Raw genomic sequence first — 14,108 nt, forward strand, 5'->3', positions numbered from 1 at the left:
TCCAAACTTTCTGCCATTCAGATTATAGCTATGCAATGATCTTCAGTCACTGGCTACCCACCTACCTGTCAGGGTCCATGACAGAAGGTACACTGGCAAAGCTCAGTGACACACCAACAAAGACTGCCCTGCGGGTCATCTGTAATGCTGACACACTGTTCACTGTACACAGTCCAGACTCGCTTCATCTATGTCACCACCATCTTCCACACTGACAGTTAAATTTACTGGCTTCACTGGTAATGCTAGCTCTTACAGGTTCCCACAGGAACACTTGCTCCCTTGCCAGGACTGTGACACTCTGTAATATCACTAGCTGCAGAAAACAGCCTCGCTATTATCAGCAACAGAATTTTTAGTCACCTGTCAACATTCAACCTTCTTTCTGTACTGAAAAAATCAGGCAATGACTGAAACAGCTCTTGGGAGTAACAGAATGAGGCAGGCAGCCAGCAGCCCATCTATAAACAAGTAATTATTCTACTGTCAGTTTAGCTGAGTTCAGATTCATGGGTCGAAATGCAGGCCTAGATTCTGGCTTGCATTAGGACAGTTCCCATGGCACCCCCGAAGCTCAAACCTGGCCTAAAGCTGACTTAACCAACTATGGGAGTATTACCACAGGGAAACAGGCAGGTGGCCTAGTAGCTGCTATAGTGGCTCCTTCTCCATTCCCTCCACTGTTGCTGGTGCAGGGGCTGTGGCCAGGGCTCTTTTACCCCCAGTAATACCTGGTGGCTCGAACAGCCCCTTGGGGCTGTTGGCAGCTGGTATAAATTAATGCAGCCCTTAGGGCAGTGGTCCCCAAACTGTGGGGAGAGCCCCCCTAGGGGACCATGGAGCAATGTTCAGTGCATTGTGGCGGGGTCTGTGCCAGGCTCCATGGGAAGAGGAGACAGAGCGGCACGCAGCCCTGCTCTGCTCGCAGCTCCGCTCTGGCCCAGCCTCAGGCTCCTGGCCCAACTGCGGCCCAGCTCTCAGCTGCGGCCCCTGGCCTCAGCCCCTGACCATGGCTCTCGGGGCTGGGGGTGGTCAAACTATATTAGGAACAAGGGTGGGGGGGGACTTAAAAACGTTTGGGGACAACTGCCTTAGGGGCCCAGATAGTTCCAAGATGCAGGAGCATTAAAGTGACTTAAAGCCATCTTTAAACCCTGCTTTCTCAGCTGCACGGAGCACTCGGGATCTGAGCCACAGGAAGGCACGGCCTGCTGATGACTATCTGCCTATATTTCGGAGGTATAACAGGACAAGAATGGCTACCTCTGTTCCTTTGAAGCATCAGACTGATCATCTGAAACACAAGCGCCCTCGTGTATCTTCCAGGCCTGATCCTGCAGGTACTGTGTGTGTGGAACTGCCATGTGAGTCAGTGGGAATTCCACATGCTGAAGAGTCATGGAAATGCATAGGCACAAGCATTGGGGAAGTTGGGTACTCAGAGGGACAACCTCTCCTTTCAAACCTTTTGCCTTCCACTGATGCCCCCACCTCTAATTCTTGCTGAGAACCCCGCCCAGCTGACTGCAGCTCTGTCACAGCATGCTCTGCTGGCCACTCTATTCCACTCCGCTGCTATTATGACCACTAAATGCGTGAGGCCAGGAAACTGAGCAGAGAAGGAGGCAGCATCCAGTAGGGAACAGAACTCCAGCCAGCCAGCTCAGCATAGACCCCTGCACCACGAAGCTGGCAGCCCTGATAGCCTCACCCCACACTGGGGTACAAGTAGCAGCCTGAGGATGCTCCAAATGCCCCATTCCCTTATACACCGGATGCCCTACCATCTCTAAGGTCTTGGACAGAGAGATAGCACAGAGAGTGTGCTGGGATAGTGACAGACTCTGGGGAGGACAGAAAGTACAGTGAGAACCCAACTCCACAGTATCCAAATCTTGCAGCTCTTAGGGCTGGTTTACACTAGAAAGCCAGCTTATGCTGATTTAATTATGTCCGTGTACACACGGCAGCCTTCCTCCCACCATTGTACTCGCTTGTCTATGTTACCACGCGGGGTCAATCTAAGATACAGAACATCAGCTACATGAATAGCATAGCTAAAGTCGACATCCTTAGATCTACTTACTGCGGTGTCTTCACCGCAGTAAGTCGACAGCTGACATTCTCCTGTCGACTCCGCTTGTGGTTCTCATTCTGGTGGCACACCGGAGTCGATGGCAGAGAGCTCAGCGGTCGATTTATCACGTCATAGACGCGATAAATCGACCCCTGCTGGAACGATCGCCGCCCGCTGATCTGGTGGGTAGTGTAGACAAGCCCTAAGTGCCCTTCTACACCAACATAATAACTCCATCTCCATGAGAGGCATAAGGTTTACTCTGTTGGCATAGAGATGATATCTGTGTAGACATTGCTTTACTTAGATCAGCTTTCTTGTCAATTTCATCGTAGGAGCTGTGAAATTGTCAAGAAAACCCCTGCTCCCCTGAACTGGGCTTGACCCTGCTCCTGTCTGGGAGCCAGGGCGAGAAACGCCGGGCTTCCCCCGACTCCCAGCTGGGAGCCAGAATGAGAGGCAGGAGCAGCTTCTGACCCGGCTCCCAGATCCACTCCTTGTCAGGAGCCCAGCAGCATTGCCTTGCCTTTCATGGCTCATCAAGCCATGAAAGTGACCAGGCTGCCTGGCTCCAGGTGGGGAGTGGGCATCGGGGGCCAAGAAGCTCTGAGCGGCTCCCTCCCACTCCCTGATGGCGAGAAGCCCTGGGCAGCTCCCCCGTCGCCCAGCAGGAAACGGGCAGCTGAGGGGGGTGGGAGCAGCCCGCCAGGAGCCCGGGAGCATGTGGGGCAGCCTGGATTCTGGCAGGGAACTGCCAGCAGAGCTGAGAGACTGGGCTCTCTGCTCCCCACAGTGCCCCTCTTAGGTCAGTGGAAGTGCTCCTGGTGAGGATGCGCACCACCAACTCAAGGAGGGCAGTATCGACATGCACCACCACAGTAATTACTGCTGTGATTGTAAATTGACCTCATATAGGTCGACTTAGGTTTGTAGTGTAGACATATCCTAAGTCTCAATTTTTTCCCAAGGAAAAAATTGCTGCACCCCATCCTTTAGGTTTCTTCTCCCATTAATTTTTTTTTAAAATGTGTTTTCCTGCCCCACGGGTAATCAAATTACAACATTACATTCTAGAACAGTGGTCGCCAAACTTTTTTGATCGCACACCCCTATCAGTAAAAAAATGTTGAGCACGCACCCCCATATATGTATATTTATTTATGTATAAATTATATACATGCAGTACTATACTAATATATTATGTACATTATAACATACAAAAAAAAAGAAATTAAAAAAGGATGAGAGAAAGATTAAATAAACAATATTTTTTAAATTTTTATTGTATTTTATTTATTAACAGTACAAAACCCCTTTTTGCTCTCACAAAGAGCACTCCTCAGGGTGGGGGGTGCGGGAGGAGGCTCAGGGCTGGGGCAGGCAGGAGGTGCAGAGCATTTACCTGAGGAAGCTCCTGTTTGGTGCAGGGGGTGTGCAGGTGGCTCTGCACATCGCGGCACCGCACCCATGGCTGCGATTCTGGGATCTGCCCCCCTGGGCAGGCAGGGCCACCCGGAATGCAGGGGCTTTAGGGGCTGCAGGGTCCTGGGCTAAGGGGGCTCCAGGGCCCTGACCTGCAGCTCTAAATCGCCTTTCGAAATACGGCCCTATGAATACAGGCTGGAGGACTCAGGAGGAACAGGGGCAGCCGCGCAGCCAGCGGCCAGAGAGAAGCTGCGCTTTCCCCGTCGAAGCACTGCTCTCCCCTTCAAAGCCCCGCTTCTCTCCAGCTAGCTTTGAAGGGGAAAGCGTGGCTTCTTTCCGCCGCTGGCTGCGCAGCTGCCCTGCTCCTCCAGGGGCCGCAGGACTCAGGGCCGCATTCTGAAAGGGGCTTTAGAGCTGCAGGGCAGGGCCCCCTTAGCCCAGGGCCCTGCAGCCCCTAAAGCCCCTGCCTTCCAAGTGGCCCTGCCTGCAAGGGGGCTGCGTCCCCGCTCGCTCGTTCCCTCCCTCCTTTGGCTGCCCTCTCCCCCCCCCCGGTGGTGTTCCTCCGGCTGCACCCCCGAATGGATTGTCGCATGCACCTCACTTTGGAGGCCACTGTTCTAGAAGGACGTGGGTTCTGCACTTAAATGCCTACAGAAACTGATTGAAGATTATGGGGTTGTGGTTGCAGTTTTAAGGCATTCACTTTTCATGTGAAGAAAGACTGCATTAGTAAGCACATCTATCGGCAAGATTAATTTACCTAAATCCTGGGTGATATTAACTCTCTGTGTGTGTGTATGTTTATGTATATATACATATATATAATGCTGTCACCTATTTCCCTCAACATGCTTTCCTAGTTTGTGATGGGGAGACTGAGTGAGATGAAGCATCGATTAGCCACAACATGACGTCAATCTTTCTTGATAATTCTGTTACATTGACGAAAAAACTGGGGCAACTCCATTGAATCAGTGGCATGGAGGATCAGGCCTATTTTCTACCATAGGTCGTCCTAGGCTTCACCTGCACAGGTTAAATCAAATTCTGTTTGAATTTTGTATTAACACCCATCACTGCAGCATCTGGATTCTTCCCAGGTCGATCAGATTTGCATAGCAAGGTCCCTACAGGAGCCTTTTGACTCTTCTCCCTTCTCTGGTGATAGGAAGCTCTTAGTAGATGAAAACAAGGAACAGAAGGCAACAAATCTAACCATTAAATGAGTGTTGATATCCAGCACTTGCCTTTTGTTTGTTTGTTTTCTGTCTTGTCCTTTTCCCACCCCAAGCTGTAGGGGTATAAGTTGGTATTTGGGAGTAAGGGAGAAGATGAGATAATAGGTCTTGTGAAAGAGGTGAGTTTTCAGGAGAGAGTTTGGTCATGGTTGGACAGGGACATGGTTGAATAGGTCCTGGAGGAGGCTTCAGGCATCAGGGGACATGTGAATTGGAAAGAATGCAGCAAGGCAAAAGTGAGAGAAGGAAATAAAGGGGGTGGGGTCTAGCTAGTCACGGGGTTTGGACACAATGAAGGAGGTAAAGGGGCAAGTGAAAGGAGACATGGTTTGAAGGATAAGTTGTCAGAGGATGATCCCCCACAGATGCTGATGGGGGTAACTTGACGTAAGTGGGCTGATTACTGAGCACAGACACTGCTTTGGGATTAGGTAAGACAGTAGTTAATCAATGCGGTGCTTTTTTAAAGTAATTTTTAAAAGAAGGGGTAAGAAATTCCTTCCAATCCTTTACAATTTCTCCTGGAAAGAGCAAGGCACCTGTCCAGCAAAGCCTTAATCTCCTGAAGTGGGAGAAGGTCCTATTCCAGACAAGCCACTGATTTTGCAGAAGTGTTAGTTCATTGACACTGAACTATCATTTGGAATTTTAGCAAAGCAAGCCGCTCACTAAAACCTTTGCAGTAAATGGGGGCGTACTGGGTACTTTATTTCTCTAACATCTTTAAATGAAGCTTTTAAAGAATGCAAGGCAGCTATTTAAAAGCATTTCTTAAAAAGCCAGGCCTTTTTAAAATATTGAGTGGCAAGGTTTCTATGTTGTGCACAGCATGGAGCTACCAATGCCCACTGACACTAATGTCAAGTTATGTGACAGTCTCCATGCAACACCTAGAAATCAACTCTGTTGCATGACTAAAAATGCATATTTTGATTTATGGACGGAAACCCCATTAGTCTCTTCCATTGAGATGTATCACCATCTTTCATGAGCTTTGAAAATGCACAGTCAATAGAAGACAGAAATGCTGTTTAGTATTATCTTGTACTGACTGTTTACCAATAATCTCATCTACAGTGTATGTGCTCTGTGAAGTGGTAAACTGGCTGGAGTAGTGAGGCCTCAGGGTGAAGCTAGCTAGTCTATAACTTCTGAACTGAGCATCCTGAAATCTTCAGCTATTTGAAAATGTCATTTTTTAAAATGACAAAACATTAATAACCTCAGGGGAGGGGAGGAATAAAAAACCTCTGGGGTTTAGAGCATATTGCAACTTCTACAACCAGATGAAACAGATATTTTTCTGCATTTTTGAGAGAGAGACATAGACTTCCCACTCACTCTGGTCTTGTTCCTGAAGCTAATTAGAATGCATCAAAGAGCAAGGATGATTTTGAAGGGTTGTATATAGGAGCTCTAATCAAAGTGGTATTTTGGTATTTGAATTCAAATTCAGACGTTGATTAACAGCTACTGGCAACAGTGCAGAGTCATTCACTCAGCTGATCAGTGGAATAAGGAGCCATTTGTCTTGGCTGGGCAACACAGGGAGCACAACTGAGCCATCTATACAAAGAAGAAATAGGGCCCATCTTCAAAACCACTATTATTTCAAGTTGTAAATACATAAATACTCTTAGATGCATGTATAGAAAATATGGAATAAATACATTCAAATCATGTACAACCAGTGCCAATATTTACTCCCTCCCAAGCCACTAAAATTTAAATTCTCCTCTTTTTGCAAATTCCCACCCTTTTCTCAATCAACCCTCTGCTCATCTGAAGTTCAACAAATGTCAGGATCTGTTGGACCCCAGGATGGAGAGGAGGAAAGCACTTGAGGAGCTGATCTGCAGCACATGGTTATGGCCATTGTACTGGGAACAATTTGCTTCAGGAGCAGCTATTTGACATTGTGACTTGTGATGCAAAAATCAAGATATTTTGACTTACAGAGAATTATAAACAAGAAACTTACCACATAGATCAGAAACTGCCAGCTAATTAAATAATTCTGTATTTTAGTTGCCGTGAACTCCTGGGTTACATTTGGAGCGAATGTCACCAACAAATATGTTCCTGCAATTGTCAGGGTTCCACCTTTAAATAAAAACACATATTCTTTTACAAAGTATATTATTGTCCAATTTACCCTTCAAGCCCCTTTGAAAGTAGTTTCTAGCACAAAGTTAAGTCCACTTAATTAGATATAAAATTAGCTAGTCATGTTGCCTGTATCTGAAGTCTTACCTAGTATAGTTATTAAATAAAATCCAGAAGAATTCTGGGGAACTCCTTCAGAACTATAAAGAGACATTATCAACATAGTTTCATACTTTTCTGAAATAGGACCCTGGTTCAGCAAAGCATTTGAGAACATGCTTGGCTTTAACAGCAAATGCAGAACAAAGGAGAATCAGGTCCCTTATTTCTGATAGTCATGACCATGTCCCAAATTACTGTCAACTAAAAGGACATGCTGTTTATTGAGGCAGGGGCAGATTCTCAGCTGGTGTAAATCAGTGTAACTCCTCTGAAGTCAAAGCAGCTACACAGATTTATACTGCTAAGGATCTGGCCTGGAATCTCTAAGAGCAACAGATGTGTGACAAGTTCACAGCTAAGTGTAAAGCTGACATGAAGCCAGCCCTTTTGCCACTCCCTACCAGCCTTGCGGATCTACGAACTGTTTCATAAAAGGGCAGAGTTGATTTGCAAGAGGCTACTCAGTTATCTGGTTGTGGGGGCCCCTTTTCAAGGTCAAACTTGTATTACTGTGTTTTTAATAAAAGTCTGGAACTTCTGCCCTGTGGATAGCCAGCTGACAAACCCAGATGTTCCTGGGGATATCTAGATGTAACTAGGCTGATTACTGAGCTCAGAAGCTCCATTGATTAGCTAATATCTTACCTAATTCAATGTAGTTGTTTTAAGTAATCATTAAACATTCCTGGAAACCAATAAATCAATATGGAACATGAGGTTTAAGAATACAAAACAAAGCACATCAGCAGGACATTGCTGGCACTGCTACAGCACGGTTTCTTTGGAAAAGCAGAACTGTTCTAAATTTATGTGCCTGCAAAAACATCACCATATTTCCCATTATACAGCTCATTCCTATGGAATGCAGCAACACTGTTAAATCCTTCATGTAAAGTCAAACTAACAGAAATAAAATAAATCAGTGTTGAATGCTAGTTAAAGCAATGTGCAATGTATAAGGCAATGATCAGTTGAGGGATGTAGTCTCAGTGTATCAGTTGAGTTGGCAGTTTAGGATCCAAAACCTAAGTAAATATTATAGGTTGTTGGAACAACACTGAACCTCTTTCTCAAAAATGTGCACAACAACAGCTGTGCTATAATTATCACACTATGGACTAAATCTTGCTCAATATGCCACATGAGTAGCATGTCCCCCAAAATATCAATGGCACTGCTCACTTGGGTAATTCATCCGGGAAGGCACAGTTTAAAAAGCAAAAACTGAAATCTGTTTGCCTCTTTCTGTTAAAATGCTCGATTCCTTCAAGGTTATAAATGAAGAATGCAGAGGAAGACAGTTTTGAAACAACTAAAATCTTTGATGCAGCCAGAAAGCCTACGGCTTTTGCAACAAAGACCTTGTTCCATAGTAAGACATTTGATAACATGATTTTCTCTCCTGCTTTTTTGGAATGACTAAATTAGTATAAAGGAGTAAATAGTTCTCCATTTTTTAAACGAAGCTTTAATTTTTGTGTAATACCTTCAGTGTAAAAACACCCTTTAATTTGAAAGAACAGCTAATCACCTAGCCCAGGCCTGCACAACATACGGCCTGCAGAGGCTCACTGTGCGGCCCGCGGCGGGATTCAAAAGGCTCTGCGCTGCCCACAGCCGCGGGGAGCCCAGAGCTATTTAAATCCCAGCCGCGGCTGGGATTCATAGGGCTCTGGGCTGCCCGCAGCGGTGGGTAGCCCAGAGCCATTTAAATCTCAGCCGCGGCCGGGATTCATAGGGCTTTGCGCTGCCCACACTGGCGGGCAGCCCAGAGCTCTTTAAATCTCAGCCACCAGGGTCGGCTTTAGGCCAATTCAACCAATTCCCCTGAATCAGCCCGTCCCTAAGAGGGCCACATGCCCAAGCCCCAGTACGGTGTACCGGCAAAAGCCAGTGCGCTATAGCGGGGTGGCCCAGTTTCCCCAGGGGGCAATTTAAAAGGCCTGTGGCTCCCAGGCCCTTTAAATTGCCACCAGAGCACCACTGCTGGAGCCCTGGGGTAGGGCTCTGGGGGCTATTTAAAAAGTCCGGGGTTCCCGTCGCTTCTACGGCTCTGGCCCTTTAAATAGCCACTGGAGCCCCATCACTTCCCCAGGGTTCCCGTGGCTATTTAAAGGGCTGGGGCGATAGAAGAAGGGGAGCCCTCGGCCTTTTAAATACCCCCAGAGCCCTGGGGTAGCGGGGAGCTCGGGGGGCTATTTAAAGGGCCAGGGCTCCAGCTGCCTCTGCCGCCCCCGTCCTTAAATAGTCGTTGAAGCCACACCGCTTCCCCAGGGCTCCCTCGGCTATTTACAGGGCTCGGGCGGTAGAAGCAGGGGAGCCGCAGGCTCTTTAAATAGCCCCCAGAGCCCTGGGGTAGTGGGGGGGGAGGGTCTCCAGATGCCTTTGCTGCCCTGGTCCTTTAAATCGTCCCTGGAGCCCCACCACTTCCGCAGGGCTCCTGCAGCTATTTACAGGGCTGGGGCAGTGGAAGCAGGGGAACCCCAGGCCCTTTAAATAGCTCCTGAGCCAAAGGCTGCTACTGCTACCCTGGTGGGGGAGGCAGGAGGAGGGGGCACTCACCATACAGGATGGGCTGTACCCACTGTACCTGCACCAGTTGCCCACAGCCAACCCCTGCCACACCTCCTGCCCTGCCTGCACCAGTTCCTGTCTGCAGCCAGCCCTGTACCCGCTGCCCACGGCCAGCCCGTCTCCAGCCAGCCCCTCACCCCCTGCCTTGCCTTCAGCCCTGCACCAACCCGTCTCCAGCCAGCCCTGCACCCTCTTCCCTGTCTCCAGCCAACCCCTGCCACACACCCTGCCTGAAGCCAGCCAGTCCTGCACTCCTTTGTCTCCAGCCCTGCCAACCCATGCTGCACTCCCCCTATGGCCCTGCCTGAAGCCAGCCAGCCAGCCAGCTCCCACACGCCATCTCCAGCCTGCCCCACACCCCTTGCCCAGCCTGCAGCCAGACCCTACCTCCAGCCACCTTCCTCCCACCTCCAGCCAGCCCCATGTCCACTGGTGCCCTGTAGTTCCCAGGGAAGTAACCCTGCACACCTGCTTCCATGAGGTGGGCAGGGAGCAGCTGGGACCCACACGTGCACCCTAGCACACCCTCAGGGAGTGGCGGAGCTCATTTCTAGTTCAGACACATCTTTTTAAAAAAGAACTTTAGGTAGGGTTAACAAACATCTGTACTTTCCCGGACATGTCAGGCTTTTTGGATCTTAAATCGCCATCCAGGAGGAAAATACGGACGTATGGTAACCCTATTGGTACAAAAAATAAACACTGTGGCAGAACTTTTTATAGGGAACCAGTTGCTATGAAATGAAAGGCTTTTTTTTTTTTACATTTTTTTTTCTTTCAGTCATCCCTGCCAGGGCCCCGCCGAAAATGTTCGAATTGGGCCCCACACTTCCTAAAGCCGGCCTTGCCAGCTGTGGATGGGATTCAAAGGCTCTGGGCTCCCCACAGCCATGGGGAGCTCAGAGTCCTTTAAATCTCAGCCGTGGCCGGAATTCAAAGGGCTCTGAGCTGCCCACAGAGATTCTCGGCCTTAGCTGAGATTTAAAGGGCTCAGGGCTCCCCGCCGCCACAGGCAGCCCAGAGCCCTTTGAATCCCGGCGGCGGCTCCAGTGGATGCGCTGGGGCTGGGATTTAAAGGGCCGGCCTCCCCTCAGCAGCAGGAGCTCTGGGTCCTTTAAATCCCTGCCCCAGCCCCACAAAGTTCCGGGTTCCCACAGCTGGGAGCCCCTGGTTGATTTAAAATCAAGTATCACCTCCCCACCCCCAACCTTCCTTTTTGGCCCACAGCTGTTTTGGTGGGGCTGCACTGGGAAAGGAGGGTTTGTTTCTACAGGGCTGGGCGGTGCTGGGGCAGAGTGTTTCCGCTGGGCCAGGGGGGGTTGTTTCCGCGGGGCCGGGGGGGGTTTCAGCCCTCAGCTGTTTTATTTGGAGTAATGTGGCTCTCGCCGCTTTACGAGTTGTGCAGGCCTGACCTAGCCATTTGTACTGAACTTGCATCATGTTCATAAAATACTAAATACCATCTCAGAGTTAAAAATATGCAATGAAAGTGTGATCTTAAGTATGGTAAGTAACCTCTACTATATGTAAACCCTAAGTTATAGCTCTAAGCGTGGAGGATTTTGGATTATTGTCTAATTTTCATATGCAAATAAGATTTTTAGGGCTGTTGATTAATCGCAGTTAACTCACGCGATTAACTCAAAAAAATGAATCACTATGAACCGCACTGTTAAACAACAGAATACCAATTGATATTTATTAAATATTTTTGGATGTTTTTCTACATTTTCAAATATATCAACTTCAATTACAACACAAAATACAAAGTGTACAGTGCTCACTTTATATTACTTTGATTACAAATGTTTGCACTGTAAAAAAGATAAACAAAAGAAATAGTATTTTTCAATTCACCTCATACAGGTACTGTAGTGCAATCTCTTTGTCATGAAAATGCAACTTACATATGTAGTTTTTTGTTACATAACTGCACCCAAAAACAAAACAATGTAAAAATTTAGAGCCTACATGTTCACTCAGTCCTACTTCTTGTTCAGCCATTCGCTAAGGGAAACAAGTTTTTTACATTTACAGGAGATAATGCTGCCCTCTTCTTAATTACAAAGTCACCTGAAAGTGACAACAGGCATTTGAATGGCACTGTTGTAGCTGGCTGCGCAAGATTTTTATGTGCCAGATGCGCTAAAGAGTCATATGCCTCTTCATGCTTCGGCCATCATTCCAGAGGACATGTTTCCATGCTGATGACGCTTGTTAAAAAAATAATGCGTTAATTAAATTTGTGACTGAACTCCTTAGGGGAGAATTGTATGTCCTCTGCTGCTTTACCCGCCTTCTGCCATATATTTCATGTTACAGCAGTCTCGGATGATGATCCAGCACGTTTGTTTTAAGAACACTTTCGCTGCAAATTTGACAAAATGCAAAGAAGGTACCAATGTGAGATTTCTACAGATAGCGACAGCACTCGACCTAAGGTTTAAGAATTTGAAGTGCCTTCCAAAATCTGAGAGGGACGAGGTGTGTTCAGCAAGCTTTCAGAAGTCTGAAAAGAGCAACACTTTGATGTGGAAACGACAGAATCCAAACCACCAAAAAAGAAAATAAACCTGCTGGTGGCATCTGACTCCAATGATGAAAATGAACATGCATTGGTCTGCACTGCTTTGGATCGTGATTGAGCAGAACTCATCATCAGCATATACGCATATCCTCTGGAGTGGTGGTTGAAGCATCAAGGGACATATGAATCTTTAACGCATCTGGCATGTAAATATCTTGCAACACCAGCTACAACAGTGCTATGCAAATGCCTGTTCTAACTTTCAGATGATGATGTAAACAAGAAGTGGGCAGCATTATCTTCTGCAAATGTGAACAAACTTGTTTGTCTGAGCAATTGGCTGAACAAGAAGTAGGACTGATTGGATATGTAGGTTCTAAAGTTTTACATTGTTTTGTTTTTGAATGCAGGGTATTTTTGGACATAATTCTACATTTTTAAGTTCAACTTTCACGATAAAGAGACTGCACGACAGTGCTTCTATCAGGTGAATTGAAAAATACTATTTCTTTTGTTTTTTACAGTGCAAATATTTGTAATAAAAAAAGTGAGCACTGTACACTTTGTATTTTGTGTAGTAATTGAAATCAATATATTTGAAAATGTAGAAAACATCCAAAAATATTTAAATAAATGGTATTCTATTGTTTAACAGCATGATTGATCACAATTAATTTTTTTAATCGTGCAATTAATTGTGATTCATTTTTTTAATCGCTTGACAGAACTAAAGATTTTCCTTCACATTGTGATATGGGCCCAATTTTTAAAGTATATGCCTTTAAACATTTGCTGGGGCAAGTGGGGGTGTTTGAGATTGAGAGTTCCAGTTTGCTAAGCATATGGAACCACACATGCTTGTGTTCGCAACTGCTTACTTACCTAACATATCAGCAGCCCTCATGGTTTCTTTTAGGAATAAGACAGATATAAACGCGCTGCCTGGGGAAAAAAATATATATATATTTATACAACACTGTATTAAAATGGGATGGGCCAGGCATAAACACATAATAACTGCTGTGATGGCTGCAGCATGCTTTGTCATGCAGTTACTGAGGCTCAGTGCAGTGGTAGTATGATCAAGGGACTGAGAACAGGGACTTCAGGAATCAAACTGAGCTGTCACTTACAATGGTGTATGTTGTAGGTATAAATTCAGATTAACTCCCTTGACTTTGGAAGAGCCTCCATTTTTGCTCTGGTGTAACTGAAAGCAGAATTCCATCTTTAGGGCTTGTCTACACACAGTTTTTGTAACATTTTAACTGTATCCATTTGAAACAAATGCAGTTCAAGAATTGTGACCCCCAAACGTGGACATTGTTTATGTAATCACTATAGCTTCATCAGAAAAAATTAAAGCAGCACCAAAACTGAATGTAAACTACTCCTGAGGGGATTCTGTGCCAAAAAATTAAAAATTCTGCACACAATATTTTAAAATTCTGCAAGTTTTATTTGTCAATAAATAAATGCAGAGGTTCCAGCATGGCAGTGAGGAGCACAGGGCACTGGCTGTACAAAGGTGGGAGATCACCCTGCAGCCTGACCCATTCCCCACCCCAAGGACATGGACACAGTGGTGAGGCTGCACCCAACGCTGAAACTGCACAAGACCTGGGCCTGCCCTAGAAACACCCTGAGGCCTTGCCCCGGTGCACCAGGCACACCAGGTGTGGGGCAGACAGGCTCAACCAGACAGGATCCAAGTGTGGAGGGGGTCAGTGTGGGGGACTGCAAGAGTGGGGTGAGAGGATTCTGTGTGGGACAACCTGGGTGCAGGCAGCTCAGTGGGGGGGATCTAGGTGTAGGGGGATCTGGATGCACAGAGGCTCATTGCAGGGGCAATGGGACTCTGCAGGGGCTTCCAAGTGAAAGTGGTTGGGGCTCAGTGGAGGGATGTGTGTGGGGGGGGTCTCAGCAGGGAGGTCTGAGTGCTGAGGGAGTGGGGCTAGGTGGGCTGGGGGTCTGGATGCAGGTATTTGGGGGTCAGTGG

At 47.0% G+C, this 14,108-nt stretch overlaps 1 protein-coding gene across 2 annotated transcripts in view; it reads right to left on the reverse strand.

The window, feature by feature from the left end:
• Window positions 1–14,108, reverse strand: part of NIPAL2 (NIPA like domain containing 2) — a 70,258-nt gene that overhangs the window by 22,196 nt on the left and 33,954 nt on the right. Inside the window, exons 4-5 of one of the 2 annotated variants that reach the window (XM_030553546.1) lie at window positions 12,992–13,051; window positions 6,722–6,843 (exon numbers count right to left, since the gene is read on the reverse strand). In XM_030553546.1, coding sequence (XP_030409406.1) covers window positions 6,722–6,843; window positions 12,992–13,051 — 182 coding nt within the window. The remainder of the gene's footprint in view (window positions 1–6,721; window positions 6,844–12,991; window positions 13,052–14,108) is intronic. The other variant, XM_030553547.1, reaches the window with a different exon arrangement.

The sequence above is a fragment of the Gopherus evgoodei genome, chromosome 2, assembly GCF_007399415.2.
Source record: "Gopherus evgoodei ecotype Sinaloan lineage chromosome 2, rGopEvg1_v1.p, whole genome shotgun sequence".
Classification (NCBI taxonomy): domain Eukaryota; kingdom Metazoa; phylum Chordata; order Testudines; family Testudinidae; genus Gopherus; species Gopherus evgoodei.